Here is a 15821-nt window from a genome sequence, read left to right as displayed (position 1 = left end):
TCTTGATATCACATATATTCTATGATGGGAATCCAAGATATAGATGCTTCCAGAAACGTAGCGTTGGATGATTAGACAATCCCACCAACTTGGCTATGAGACATATGTCAAGCATAGAAGTCTTTTGGTGTACTCTCAAGCACAAACTTCTTTAGCCAAATTTTGTATGGAAAGAGTAGATACAATTGCTTAACTACTTCTTTGAGCATCATGAACCATGCTCTTACCTTGCTCCAAAGGGCTAGATCAAGTCATTGTGGGTTCCAATCTGAAAGGCTTTAAGATATAGTTGCAATAGCTAAGGTGAATCAACCAATTCAGACTCTTCCATCCATTTAGTATCCAAAGATGGATAGTTCTTGAACTTCACCAAATAGCATCTTGCAACCTTTCCTGTGACCTTCCTTTTCTTATGTGCCAATATTTGTTCAGGAACAAGAATCTCATCCAATTCTTCCACTTCGGGTTGTTCCTCATCAAGCATATTCTCTGGAACATCACCAACAAAGGGCCTTAGAAGGCTAACATGAACAGCATTATGTATTTTCCAACCTTCTGGTACCTTTAACCTGTAAGCTACATAGCTGATCTTTTCTAGATCTGAAAGGATCATAATATCGCATACTGAGCTTTGTAAACAAACGTTTCTTGCCTTTCCTTTTCCTTGACGTGGCTTTTTCAAAGCGCAAAAGTATCCAATCACCAAGTGAAAATAGAAGTTCACAATGGTGACGATCAGCAACTTTCTTTTGCTTAGCCCGAGTCTTTGCGAGAGCAGCTTTCTTTTGCTTAGCGTTAGTCTTCTCGAGAGCAATCTTTATCTTCCTGTATGTTTCATCCATATCTTGCACATACTTGTCTGCCTCAAATATCTTGTCCTTAGTTTGCAAAATGGGTGGGACTTTCTTCCCTCCTTCCACTATCTCGAATGCTGCCTTACCTGTTGTGTATGCACAATGTTATTGTAAGCATATTCAACCAATGGGAGATGGTGTTCCCAAGTTGCCTTGTGCTTTGTGTCTTCGCCGAAACCCAACCAAGGCTCACTTCTTAACTTTACACAGAGCACTGAGAAGAAAAGAGAACACAGATGCGTCCAACGACTAGAATGTCACTGTGCACACGAAGACCGACACCTTGTAGGCCCCAAAGATTGGTGCCCCTTTCGGTATTTCTTTATTCAATTAAGAACAGACGATCGGGACACGTAGATCAAAGTCTCAAAGCTGTCCAAACCTGGCGATGGCTGAAATTGCAGGTTTTTGACCCAATTTCGGCAGCATAACGACGCCAAAAACCTTGTAGGTCAAAACACATGTCTAGGATGGATTCCCTTCAATTTGGAAGCTTTCTAGTGAGCTGTAACAGCATTTCAGCGCGTTGTAAATCCCTGTTTAGCCACTGTTAGGTGCCCAAAGGCCTGTCTAAGCATCCCAAGGCCTTCCCAAGGCTCCTCTGGTGTTCTCTTGCAGTTAGGTGCGAAACCCTAAACCTGCAGAAAAACACAGCAGGCTGTAATTCTGTGCTAGAGGCTCACAAAGGTGCCAGGCTAGGTCCTAAGCTACGACTGACACTAGACTATAGCAAAAGCTTGTCCACGTGGTGCAAGTGCAGTGCGCACGCGACACACAAATACCCACATGGTTGGCCAATTGCACTTAAAGAGGGCCACCTACATATGGACATATGGAGGTTGTTTCAGAGGAGATTTGCTGGGGGAGATTGGAGATCCGATGGCCGGAGAGGAGTTGTGCTCACAATTGCAGATTCGATCTTCATCTGATTCATCTTTTCCGTTGCACCTTTGACACTTCTCCCTCTAGGTTCCACTTCTTTGTGCCCCCCCGACACACCCTGTTTTCAGAGAGCCTGTAGCTTGCTGCCCTTCATCATGGCAGTTCACCCAGGCAGAGCACAGTGGAAACTCTCTTGGCCCCCTATTATTCTGTCCTCCACATTTCCTTTCACAAATGTTGAGACTTGGACAGAGGAGTCAGTTGCTGCCTTTGTTTATCAGCACACAGCATGTGTGTTGCTCTCGTGGGTAGGCGAGTTACTGCTCCCCATTTTCCTCTCTCAGTTCCCAACATGCATAGGTGTTGTATAGTGGGTAGCCTAGTTACCGCTCCCCATTTTTCTCAGTTCCCACTGTGTATAGGTGTTGTATAGATCTGCCACTTATTTCCTTGCTGATCCAGTGTGCTAGTACCAAACGACCATGAGCACTGGTCGAAGGGGACTACTACTCAGTAACTCAAGCTATACTCTATGTATCAACTTGGTGATGTGGCACAACCCGACCGGACTGAAAGAGAAGCAAGAGCCAGACCGGAAGAGTGGACCAAGACCCAAGCCGTGTTGAGCGTGAAACACGGTGGAATTTACAGCACGATTTGTGGCACAAATTGAGCAGTGTTTTGTGGGCTGCTAGCGTAGCAGTCCTGATGTGGCAGCTGTTTGCAGGAGCTTTTCAGCCAGGTTATTGAAAGCGTTGACTTTCTAGGCTTCTTTCAGTTTGATTAGTATCTACTGTAGTTCTTTTGGGAGCTGCCTCATTAGTGGTGCTTGGCTATCAGGAGCAATCTTGAGGCCTTCTAGGTTGCGGATTATGGTAACCCACTATTTTGGCGGGGAATTCCATTGGTTCACCAGATCCAGCTATTGGGTTTCTTTCGATCATGCTCACAGAAGTGAGTCCACTCTTTATCATGGAGTCAGATGGTTTATCCATTTTTATTCGCCAAAGCCCAGCGAAGTTCCAACTCTTAAGAAAGCTGACAAAAAGAAAAACGTGTTGCAGATCCTGAAAATTGAAACACTTAGCATAAAACGTTTCAGAATCTGGAAACTTTAGAAACATGTTTCGGTGCTTTTATGCTCATGCTGTTTGTGTTTCTGACATATGTGTTTGTTGCTCCTTGGCCCTTTTCACTGATTAAGACAAGTTGTTGGTGATGATCATGAATTATTGACAACTAAAGACTGTACTGAGGTATTTACAGGTAATGCAATTCGAGCTAGCAAGATTCCCCGTGAGGAAATTTTCATAACAACAAAGCTTTGGAATTCTGATCATGGTTATACAAGAACTCTGCAAGCTTGTGACCAAAGTCTGAAAGAGCTTGGAGTGGATTATGGTAAAGGCGTTTTCTTTTTTTTGGGCTGCTTGGTAGTGCATCTTACTATTTCCTTTGTGTTCTTCTTAAGTTTAACTCTGGGTCTCCTGGGAATGTTCCTATGTAATGTTAAAAGTTCGCTATATGTGTGCGAGTGCGAGTTCGTGTGCATGCGCGTGCAGGGAGTAAAATGGAATAACCTTTCTATCACCCGAGTATGGTAGATTGGGTATCCCAGTTCCCTCTTTAGTAGTAGGTCTTGTGTTCAAGACTTGTCGCATACATCTATGAGGTCTCTTGGGATTGTTCCTACGACATTAAAAGTTCTCTCCTTTCTCCTCTTTGTGGAGGTTTATTTGGCGCGCATAGCTGAAGCTGGGTTCATTTTCTTTCAGTGGATTTGTATTTGGTGCATTCTCCCCTATCATCACCTCAGAAACGGCTTGATACATGGAGGGCCATGGAAAATATTCTGAAGAGTGGAAAGGCACGATCAATAGGGGTTAGCAATTATGGTGTTCACCATCTTAAAGAGCTGTTTTCCAACTGTGAAGTACACCCATCCATAAACCAGGTTTCTTTACACACTTTGCCTCTTATTCTGATGTGTCTTCTTCCTATTGTAATTGGTAGAGTACCTTTACAACTGTAACTACTAAAGTCTAACATACGCATTAACAGGTGGAGTTGCACCCTTTTAACTTGCGCAAGGAGCTCGTTGATTTCTGTCACAAAGAGAACATTGTTATGGAGGCATATTCACCTCTTACTAGAGGTGAACGATTAAATGAGCCTGAACTTGTGCAGGTTTGTTGCATCTTTTTCCCTTCCTCTGTGAAGTTGCAATGCAACATTGGTTGCTTATTTTAGCTGGGTTGGAGAGTGTTCATGAGATACTAGCTATTTTGGGTAGTTGCAGTAGTCTCTTGTTTGTGGTGCTTTAATGACATATTTAGGCTAGATGCCAAACTTAATCTGAAATTAATCTAGCGCTTATTTTCAAGATTGCATTGCATGGGCTTGTGTTCTGCGGGGTCGATTTATGAGCTTTTATCTATGGAATACTGTTTTCATATCTATGAGCTAATTATTTCCTCCTTTGAGGAACTAAACTTCAAGTTAGTATTGCTCATGGACTCTTGCGGTTGTTGAGAAAGCACAAAAGGCATTATTTTGTTCCCACCTATATACTGCCCAAGTGGATGTGTAGCGAGGTGACTTGCTGTAGGTTTGATGCATATCATTATAAATGAGATTTCTGTTTTCGTATATTTTTGCAGATTGCCAAGAAACACGGAAAGAGTACTGCACAGATACTGATTCGGTGGTGCCTACAAAAAAACTTTGTAACGATTCCAAAGTCTGTCAAACCTGCTCGCATTCTTGAGAATTCGCAGGTGTGTTACTATCTGACCTTCAGGCCTGAATTCCTGCATGGAAAAATGCTCAACTTTTGCGGCACTTTGTTTTGCTCATGCAGGTTTTTTATTTCGAGCTTTCTGCTTCAGAGACGGCTAAATTAGATTCTCTTGATGAGGGGTTTGTTGTGGCATGGGATCCTACTAAGTCCAAATGAGAACCTGTGATGTATTATGGAGGAGCAGTTGCTGTCATGCTATTGAAGCTAAATCAGATATGATACGCCAAGGAGATCATCCTAAGGCATTTAATGTTGCAACTAAAACATGCTTCCTCATTGTATGTGACGGACTAATAGTCTTGTTTGCTTCTTGCATAACCTGAGAGAACTGCGACATGATGGGGACTTGCATGAATGCCCGAGTTGCTTAAAATTGGCTCGAGCACCCCACACAGTTTTAAGAGAACTCAATTTCTACAAAATTGGTTACTCTCTCAAACCAATTAGCTCATTACCTAGCACTAATGCACCAATGTCATAACTCATAATCAATAAGTAGATTATGGATGTCTTTGCAAGATTGCAAGAAAGTATCACCTTTGAGAATCTCCCTTCAATGCTACAGCTTTCTCTAAGTTGTCACATCTGCAACTAGACCATGCAAAATATCAAGGTATCCAAAGATCTTGTATTACTATGTGCAGGTGAATTGAAGAGATTTTCAAGCGTCCACCCTCCCCTCCCCTCCCCTCCCCTCCCCTCCCTCCCTCCCCCTTCTTCTTAGAAAACATGTCTCCATAGCGAGTTTTGTGCTATGTGTTTGAAAATGTTATGGAGTTTAGTTAACAACATGTATTTGTTCTCTCCTAGTCATAGCGTCAACACTACCCACTTGCCGTCTCCTAGATGGCAAGCTCTACTTGAGCATCTATTTTCAAGATGAAAGATTTGGGGTTGTTGCATCATTACTTGGGTATATAGTTTAAGCAATGTGATGGTGGTATTGCCTTGTGTCAAAAAAGTTACATAGAGACATTGCTATGTAAGTTTGGACTTGAGGATTGCAAACCTATTGCCACTTCCATGGAAACAAGTTTGAAATTGAGTCTTCATGATACTTGGGTGATCGTGTAGATGTCACTCTTTACCAAACTGTTGTTGGATGTCTCATTTATATATGCAACACGAGACTGAATATTCAGTTTACAGTTTCATAAGTCAATAGATTCATGCATAGCCCAAGGTCTAAGCATTGGCAGGCTGTTAAGAGGATTTTTCGCTACTTGAGTGGCATTTTACATCTTGGCTTGTTTTATGCGAAGTGGGTATGAACTGTCTCTTGCCATCGACAAGAAGAGAGAAACATCCTCTTTTAACAAAATGTGATAGCTTCTTCCTATTGATCGTGATCTTGCAAACTTAATAGAGTTAGGAGTAAGAAACCCCTTTAAAGGCTTAATACCATCCAGCAAAACCATTCCCTTGAACAACATTAAAATAATTGTGAGAAATAAATGTGTACAAAATGGTAGCTAAGTAGTCTCCTCCCACTTTCTTTAGGTGATTCTATGCTCGAGAAACTTTGTCCAAATCATAACTATGTATTATTTAGTAGCACACCTATCCATTGCCAAGTTGAAATGGCACATAGATATAAATTTATGATATGATATACTCAAGTTACTTACTACAAATTCAGTTACAAGAATTGATGTCTCTATTGTCCAATTCGACATGATATCTAGTTAGTTGAGGCAAAGTACAAGACTAAGTATAAAGTATACCCACAAGCAACATCTAATAAAACCATATACAATTGGCCACGAGGCAAAATTGTTAAAACTTAAAAACTAAGATGGCTAGGCAAAAAACCTCTCCTAAAGAGGATAAAAGTGCCATGGAAACTTGACGAAGATAGGATAACAACTTCCTTGAAAGATAGGCAATTCCCACCAAAAGCATTCTCTATGACTACACACCAAACAAAGTCCATGGTAACCTAAAAGTCACCAATAATGTCATGAGTAAGAAACGTGCTACCAAGGCAGTTGCTCAATGTTGGGCAAAACCCGTCAGTAGGTATGAAACCATAGAGCGAAAAAAGCATAGAACAGAACAATTGATAACAAAGATGAGGGATAAGAAGCAATTGACACCACCAAGATAGCCACTAAAGGAAATCTCAAGGGACAGCTGAACTAGAGCTATTAAGGAGGTCTCAATCACTGTAGAAGACAATCCATCTACTATAAAGGTGGCTCCTCTATCGAGAGTCACTTATCAACTCCAGATACCCACATCATATGTTATTTTTTGTCCTATAGGTCATATTTGACCTTTGAGGACCATAATCTCTCTCTCTCTCTCTCTCTCTCTCTCTCTCTCTCTCTCTCTCTCTCTCTCTCTCTCTCTCTCTCTCTCTCTCTCTCTCTCTCTCTCTTGTTGCCATTGATTGCATGGTCATTGTTAAAGTTATAGCATCTCAAATGAATGGCTCAATGTGATCCTAGCTAATTATTTAATTTACTTATTTGACATATTTTTGGGTAGGGCAATTTGATGAGTGGGTACTTAAGGCCCTCACGCTAATATATAAGTGCACCCTGAGATCGTGTCATAACAATCATAAATTCATTGCCCTCATGCTAATATATAAGTGCACCCTGAGCCCCTGTTGTAACAATCATAAATTCATTACCGAGTTGGTTGGTTCTCTCTCTCTCTCTCTCTCTCTCTCTCTCTCTCTCTCTCTCTCTCTCTCTCTCTCTCTCTCTCTCTCTCTCTCTCTCTCTCTCTCTCTCTCTCTCTCTCTCTCTCTCTCTCTCTCGGCTCTATGGTTCCACATCATCAACTTTGACATGGTATCAAAGCCGGTGGATCTTTGATCCCCAAAGAAGTCACACGCGTTGAAGACGAGGAGCTCGTGGAGATGCCTTTCAAAACACTCGCATGTTTTGTTGCATTCAGATCGACAACATTTTCTTTGGCGTGGGGACCAACAATGTTTCGAAACGCCCTAGCGTAGAGGTGCCAGTAAAAGTACGGACCCGTCCTACCCCCAAAAAATATTTTTGGGTCCTACCCCAAAAAAATATCACTAAAATGCACCAGATTACTAAAATGCACCAGATTAGAGACAAGAAAGCTTGAATGCTTTTGTGGTTAGCATAGTTTTTAGAGAATCTTGGCCATTGGATCATGCGTTCAAGCCTTGTTTGCAGCTTTGTACCTAATTACCCCCTTGATGGATTTGCAACTCACCCCCATTTTTGTTACATAGGAAATCGTATTTTTGCATCGTGTTTGAGGTAGCGAGCACCATTTGAGCTGCTGATTTTTACTACAGATGCGCGCTCTCACGGTGCATCTTTTGCACCCTTCCTCGCTCAAAATGGCTAACCAAAGCTCTTGCTAGATGCGACGAGATTTTGGCGTCTCTAAACTGGCTCCTCTACCCTACTAGACGGTGGTTTCAATGCCCCACGTCCGATAGCCCTCTTAAGAGGTCGGCACTGTCTTTAGCGTGAGTGTTCTGAAACACGGTTGGCAGGCAGGCGTGGCTTGTAGCATTCTGAGACGCTAGGCAGAAAAGGAGGAGTTTTTGGCAGCGTGTTGGAGACACCAACTTTCGGTTGCCTTCTTCCCTTGCTTCCATTGGCAGCGTTTTGTAGTGGAAGCATTTTGAAAGGGGTCCCTTTTTTTTAAAAGTTTCTTTGGAGTGCGAGGAGCAAGTATAAGGCTTAAAAGGTTTGTTAAGGACGGCTTGCTAAGGGTTCAACATTGATTGCAAGAACCTAGCTTGCCAAGGTTTGAACCCAAAATATTGCACCCCAACCCAATAAGTAGAGTTAGAGAGTCGTATGATAGGTAACCATCTCCTACGATTCAGGGAGGAATCGAATCGGAGGGACCCATGCTCAAGTGTAAGCAAAAAACTGAACGACGACAACGATGCTCATTGGAACTTGATCATGCGGCTTTGGTTTTTGTGAAAAGGATTATGAGATATCGTCAACGGCTTGGAGATGCAATCCATGAGGGATAACACAATAGGTACACCCGACTTCAGGATGAGGAGTATCTCTCATCATGCATTGATTGGGATGCAAGTAATGCAAAGGCAATGTTGGCCATTGCAAAGTCTCTCACAAAGGAAATTTTTCCATCCATACAAACTTTGAAAAGTGCTAGTGGAATGTGGTCCAAGGTCGTCGAAATGTTTAATCGAGATTTTATGCTGCTAGAAGTTACCCTCCGTGCCCATCTATCTTCTATCAAGTTTGAAATCGGAAGGTGAGGGCAAAGGTGATCCTTGATCAACTCTCAGCTATGGAAAGTGCATTGACTAGTACTCAATTAGATGTTTTAGTACTTATGAAATTGCATGAGGAGTACAAAACAATATTGAGGACACTACACTTGCAAATCACGAAGTAAAAGCTGAAATTTGATTATCTCAATCCTTTTCTCATTGAGAGGAAACCGTCTCAGTCACTCGAGTGAAAATTCAAATTTCTTTCAAAGACCATCAAGGTAAACAACAAATATGCATAAAACATGGTGAGAATCTGCTGGGAAAATTCCGGAAGCGTTTCCCCTAAAACTTGAGAAAATCTCACCAAAACCGCATACAAGAGAGGGGGTAGGAGGTACCCATGTCAAGAGAAAGGAATGGAGGGAGGGGTCAACAATCCAATGGCTTGCTATGTGGATTGCTATGTGACCGTAGTCCACCGTGGATGATAGTGACATGGTAATGGACTATGGTGTGATTGTAGTCCACCATGAATGATGGTGGTGTGGTAGCAGATGTGGCAAACATGGCATCATTGGCAAATGATATGGCATTGACTTAGAATCCACGACAACAGACGTCAGCAAAAAATGGTGACATGGCATGCCACGTTGATTACAGTCCATGTGGCCTCATAGGAGGGAGGAAGAGAGAGGGAGAGAGAGGGGGGGGAGGGGGGATGGTAAGGGGAGAGAAGGGAAAGGGACGAGAGGTGTGCATGTGTGTTTGGGTGTGTGCATGTATGCATGTGTGTGTGTGTGTGTGTGTGTGTGTGTGTGTGTGTGTGTGTGTGTGTGTGTGTGTGTGTGTTTGGGTGTGTGTGTGTGTGTGTGTGTGTGTGTGTGCGCGCGCGCGTGCATGTGTGTATGTAGGGGGTGGGTTTGTGCATGTATGTATGTATGGGTGTGCATGTGCATGTGTGTTTGGGTGTCTTTGTGTGTGCATGTGTGTGCGTGCGTGCGTGTGTGTGTATACGCGCGTGTGTGTGTGTGTATAGGGTATACTTTGGGTACCATTTCTAAGAGTTTAGAGTCACTAAGGGAGAAAAGATTGTTTTCCTGACAGCTTCAAGTGCCGCACTAGCTCTGCAAAATATACCACCGATTTGAGGGACAGTTGAAGCAGCAGGGGTATTGATAAAATATGGATTGAGGCCACATAATTTTTTCAGAAAGTTAGATAATTCAGCCCCAGAAGAAGAAAATAAGGCTAGCTCTTGCTGATATTGTACAGAAAGTATAGGTAATTGGGCTATGTAATGGGAAATCATATTAACCCCATCTTTGGAGTCCTTGTCCAAGGTAGCCAGAATCCTGACCCAATCATTAAAAGAAAGTATGTGTAAGATAGATAGCCTTTTATTTGAGGTAAGATCCAAATCATATATTAATTGAGAAGCATCCAAACTGCCAATACATCTGAGGACAAGAGAGGTTGCCACAGAGAGGGGTTGAGAAGATAGTTCCAGACCTTGCGAGGGAGCAAGGGTCTGCAATAGACAAAATTGTTAGTAAGTTATGGATTACTTATGGTAGCATGTAACACAACTTTGGCCCGTCTAGCCAGAAAAGGTCTAGTTCTAATAGCTAGGGCTTTGTTTGGAGACTGGTTCTTTAGGTAAAACCTAATTTGAATAAAATCCTTGTATGTTTCTCCGGGTCATAGTTTACCCTCATGCGAGTTGTCAACTTAAAATTTTTGTGATCTTGAAAGAAAATATATATGATATAATTAGTCCTGTAGGTTGGGCCTTCAATCCTTAAACTGGCAAAGTCAGAGACTATAACAATCGTGAGCAGGTATCCAGAACATTAGCCTATGAAGGACCACCTAACACCAGCCAACCAATCAAGGAATTATAGGCAGTGGGTCCAACTTAGAACTAACATTCAAGCAAGTTTCTAAAGCTAGCGTTCAGGTTTCTCCAAAAAGCATGGAAAAACCTTATGTATAGGACGTGTGTGTAGCTGTTTTTACTTAAATAATAAGACATAAATGAACTTTAACATTCAAAAGACTGTTGGCCTTAGAGAAAAGACAATAATTAGTACAAAAACAACTCAGTTTTAGAATTATCTTTGTACATGACTTATGAGAATGAAGCCTCATTCTAGTATACAATGATAGTGACCCAATAAAGAAGTACTTCCCAAGTAGTAGGAGCAAGTGTAATCATGGACAAACATTTGCTTTAAGCGAAAAAAAATTCCAAGAAAGGATAGAGTCCTCACCTGCATCCATCCGAACAAGACAACAAATACGTTAGCTTTGGATGTGTTTTACAGGTGTCAATGGACTATACCACTTGTTATCCATGTCCAACTTACACCTTTTTTAACTTAAAACCATTGTCCAAAGTGTTCATGTATTCCATATTTTTTTTAAAAAAGTTTTATCATCCCAAAGATTTTTTAAAAATTATATTTATAAGTATGGTTTCTAAACATCCCTATTTTTTTATTAGACCTTAAATAGATAATAGCATACATATTATTTTGATCAGAAGGCCACCACCCCTTCTTATCCAAGTGTCTTAATTCCTATAACATCTCATCGGTCTTTTCAATATCATATTTACTTTGCAAGATTTGTCAAGTTCCAATTGCTCTAGCTTTTTAAGTGTACCATGAAGTCATAAAGTAACCAAATCAAAGGCTTTAGATATTTCTCAACAACAAAAAATTCCATTTGGCAGTTAAAGGTATCAAACTTGGCTATGTTTATCAACAAGCAAAACCAAAATATACATGCCCACTTGGGCTTATAGTATCCATCCTACCTCAGCTTGAATGCCAAATGAGAAGAGAACATACTACAAACACATTCTACCAACTACACCACCACTGATGAGCTCTTAAGAGCGAAACGCGTTTGGTGGAACTTACCCCTCTATTATTACCAAGCTAATTTTGACATCCACCATTTCTCTTCAATCCTATGGAGTCATCTCGCACGCTTGAGTTATTTGTTATCTTTTGAAAAAAGTTAAAAAATTGATGTGCCCCAATGTTTAGCATAAAAAATAGCACCCTTCTTTTATGTTGGTAGCCAAATATAAATTTGGTACCAGTCAGAACGAAGGTTACTCCAAGGTATGCAGTATTCAATCCACAAAGTATAAAGAACACTCTCCCTTTGGGGTTAGTCTTACCCAATAAACCATTCCCTTACTTGTGAGTGCCAAGGGTGTATTATACCACCCCATCTTTTCTCAAAAAAAACATTTATAGGCAGTGTAGTGTTTACGACAGAGTTCTACCAAAATCACGTCAGTAACATAATGCACCAAAGTTGCCGTTAGAAAACTAGTTTTATCAGTATAATGTTACGCAGAGGTCTTTAATACATCAAACCAAGGTTTAACACATTTTTACCCAAAACCACCATAACTTGCTAACCATAATACAAACTTCCTAACATGGTAATCAATTCCGAAAGAGCCAGTTTAATAAGCCTCATTGCAACCTGTATCAAGTTAGAGGAAACAAACACGGTGCAAACATATTTTGTACAGAGTAAAACCATTAATCCAAATCATTCTATCGTGATTATCAATCACTATTATGAACAGTAAGCGTTCGAGGCAGGACACCCCACCCTTTTACGATGTTCCCAAGTCAAGCCAAGCGGTAACCTCTTTACATGTGAGGATTTGTGTGAAGTAAACCAATCAATAAATTACCATATGCAGTGAAATTATTATACCAACCTTATAGACCAAAAGCCTAATCAGTCTAGTTTATTTCAATCATGAGTTATGTATCCCAAAAAAAAACCTTCAATGTATGTCATCAATATTCCATCAAAAGGTAAACACCGACCTAAGATGGTAGTTCAACCACCTCCATGACTGCACAATATGCGTCTATGCCCTCACTCCTCTCTTTCAAACACACACGCACAGAGAAATACACCACAGACTAAGTGAGGGGCCAAAGCACCCTCATCTTTTATAGGGTTCAGTTCTTCAATCTTGCCAAGGTGGTAAAAGCCCCACAATCACAATACTCAAAAGGTGCAGGTTTCCAAGAAGCTACGGCCACCCCTGCTCGTATAGTGGGGGTTGAGAGGGAGAGAGAGTAAGATTTAGTGCAAGGTTGCCCTGAGTACGCGGTGAGTTGCAGTAGGGACAAGGGGGCCGGAGGGGGGGAGAGAGAGAGAGAGAGTGAGTGAGTGAAAGGTTGAGTAGATATTAAGAGGCATAAATTCCATGATCTTCAAGCATTGTATTATGTGTGGGTGCCCATAGGGGGAAGAAAAGAAGGAGTTCTCCCATTTTTTTGTAATGCCGAGACATATGATGGTTAGAGTAAGCCTAGGGGGTTTGATCATGGTTTATAGGTATCCCAAAGAAGAGTCAGTTTTATGTTCTTGGTTAAATGCTGGCTATATATGTACTTGTGTGTGTGTGTGTGTGTGCATGTGCGTGTGTGTGTGTGTGTGTGTGTGTGTGTGTGTGTGTGTGTGTGTGTGTGTGTGTGTGTGTGTGTGTGTGTGTGTGTGTGTGTGTGTGTGTGTGTGTGTGTGTGTTTCAATAACAATATAACATATACACCAATGAATCCTTACAAATCACAAAAGACACTAGAAACTATGTCAATCAAAAGGTGGTATAAATCCCATTCATAGTACAGAATAGTCTTTTAAACACAAGTACAAGAGAATCAAAAGCCTGAAGATATATATCTAACCATAACATATATTCAGTGATGGTTCATTTACAAGGGGTTGCAGGGAAACCATGTGGAGCCCCTTTTGCTTTGCAAGCTCTCATGAGATAAGGCCGAAGACGAGTTTTATGAGGCAATTTAGCCTTGAAGTGGGCCACATATACCTGTTTTTTAACTTTACAGAGTTTGACATTAATTGCCGCCACTTTTTATGGGTCAGTAATAGCGCTCATACGTGCAGTCAATCTATATTTTGGAGTCACTTGTAACACAAAGAGATGTCAGTAAGTCCTACACCTTCCTAGATGGAGTTAAGAAAAACCACATAAAAGGTAGGAAGTATGAGTGCTCCATTCCCCTTAATCATAACACATAGGGGTGGAATATTCTAGAATCCCCCAGTTGTTCCAAAAGCCAAGGGAGTGTGCCGCCAAGGCCCATAAAATTGATGCAATGAGCAACCATATACGACCACATGAGCACCCATAAGGTAGCCATTTACAACCATATCTACCATATTCACAACCATATTCGGCCACAATCATTCTTAACCATATTCACAACCAACCATTCATAACCATATTCAGCCACATCAGCAGCTTTGCCAAAGATCTGTCACATATCACTCAACAGGCATAGACCGTATCTGAGCAAGAAAGGTAAGCTCAATAACAAACCCCAGAGGCACCTCATCAATAAAATAACCACAACAGCAGCCCCAGTAAAATAGACCAAGCCGCTAATTCTAAACCTTACAAGTAAGCGAATCCTACCATATAATATAGGGTCATTCACCAAATTGTAAAAAAACTTCTATCATTACTTTTTAGCTTTAAAAAATAAGGCAACCATTACCCAGTATTGAAGGGTCCTTTCAAAGTTTTTTCACTGCTCGTATACATGCCTATGACAGGTCCGTAGACATGTATTAAAAGAATTCCCTAAACTCGAAAGCGGAGTAAAAAACCAATGCCGCAGACACCAAAAGGGTGCTCATATACACGCTTATGACAAGTCAGTCTTATATTGAAAGTGTTTCCTAAACTCGAAAGGCGAGTGAAAAAACTAGTGCCGCAGATACCAAAGGGTCAGTGGTAGTTGCCAACCATATTCATATTTTGACTTAGTATAGCCAAGACATGCATGAGGTCTATTACCATATCAAAAAGTGAATCACAGCATATCCAAACAGCTCGGACATTAGTCCTATATCAATGTCTTAAGTCACGTGGGGGGTGTAAACTAAGCCAAAAAATGATAGAAAAGGAGCAAGTTGTTGATGCTGGGAACAATCTCTTATGAAGACGCGGCAACAATTCTAACAGTAACAAAGAGACATGATGATAAGGCCAATGACCTAAAGATAGCTTTTCCAACATTCAAAGGTAGAAAAAAAATGACCTTGATGTTCATATCCAAGCCTTTAAACAATATGTTGATCTCAAGCAAACCAACAAAGAAAAATGGGCAGAGTAGTTCCCTCAGACGCTAAAAGATGTAGCTAGAAAGTGATAGTTCAAGCAAATCAATGAAGAAGACTAGGCAGAGTACTTCCCATAGACGCCAAAAGATATAGCTAGAAAGTAGTACTATCACTATCTAGCATGTAAGCTGAGAAGTTACATTAAGTTGAAGAAAGCCTTTATTCTAGATTATAGCATGAACAGAGGGGATGAAGATATCCTATGTGCATTAGACAAAATATAGTAGGGTAGGTTGTTAGTATGGAGCTATCTAGAGAAAATTTAGGAGCTTAGTAGATAGTTTTACATGAACCACCATCTAAAAAAGGAATGAGAGCTTGGTTTTTGAATGGGTGAACTTGAAGTTAAGGGAGCTGATCTAACCAAGAATTTTAGTGACTTGGTTTAAAGAGCCCTTATATTGGAATAGCAAGCCAAGAAGGAGAAAGCCCAAAGAGCCAGAACCAACTCAAGTTCCAGTGAATCCTCTTCAAAAGATACATCACTAAGCTTTAGATCATCTGACAACAAGAACTCTATAGAATCACTCAAGACCAGGAAGAAGGGAGCTTCAACAAATAGGAAATTGAAGAACTGTCAAGATAGGTAGCTAAGGTTTCAAAGACAAGACTTTCACATGGAAAGGTAGAAACTTGACGTGTCAGATGTAAATCATTGTATCGAAAAATGCATTCAGTGTACGTATTGTAAAGCTTATGTTCATGTATGGAATAACTACAAAATCTAGATACACCACTTTAAAGAAGGAAAAGATGTATCCTTGATTGCATTGACCAACCCCAAACCTATTCAACAAGAACAAGCTGTTGAGAACCCAAACAATGAAGCCAATACCAATGGAATGGTTGGGAGAGGAAGATACAAGATTTTATTCGGTAGAGGTAGAGGAAGAAGAGA

The 15821-nt window shown here is 40.9% G+C and overlaps 1 protein-coding gene across 1 annotated transcript; it reads left to right on the top strand.

Moving 5' to 3' along the window:
- Positions 1–1436: 1436 nt before the first annotated feature.
- LOC147464490 (uncharacterized) lies at positions 1437–5201 on the top strand. The gene is made up of 7 exons (XM_086509385.1): positions 1437–2478; positions 2577–2690; positions 3003–3137; positions 3512–3690; positions 3798–3923; positions 4397–4513; positions 4597–5201. Exons 1-7 carry the CDS (start codon positions 2445–2447, stop codon positions 4690–4692), a joined length of 801 nt encoding a protein of 266 aa, XP_086365511.1. The 5' UTR covers positions 1437–2444; the 3' UTR covers positions 4693–5201.
- The last annotated feature ends 10620 nt before the right edge of the window (positions 5202–15821 follow it).

This window comes from Adiantum capillus-veneris, chromosome 1 (genome assembly GCF_014529385.1).
Source record: "Adiantum capillus-veneris isolate H3 chromosome 1, ASM1452938v2, whole genome shotgun sequence".
Taxonomy (NCBI): domain Eukaryota; kingdom Viridiplantae; phylum Streptophyta; class Polypodiopsida; order Polypodiales; family Pteridaceae; genus Adiantum; species Adiantum capillus-veneris.
Note: the sequence above shows the minus strand (reverse complement) of the source record. Positions and strands in the feature narration are given on the sequence as shown.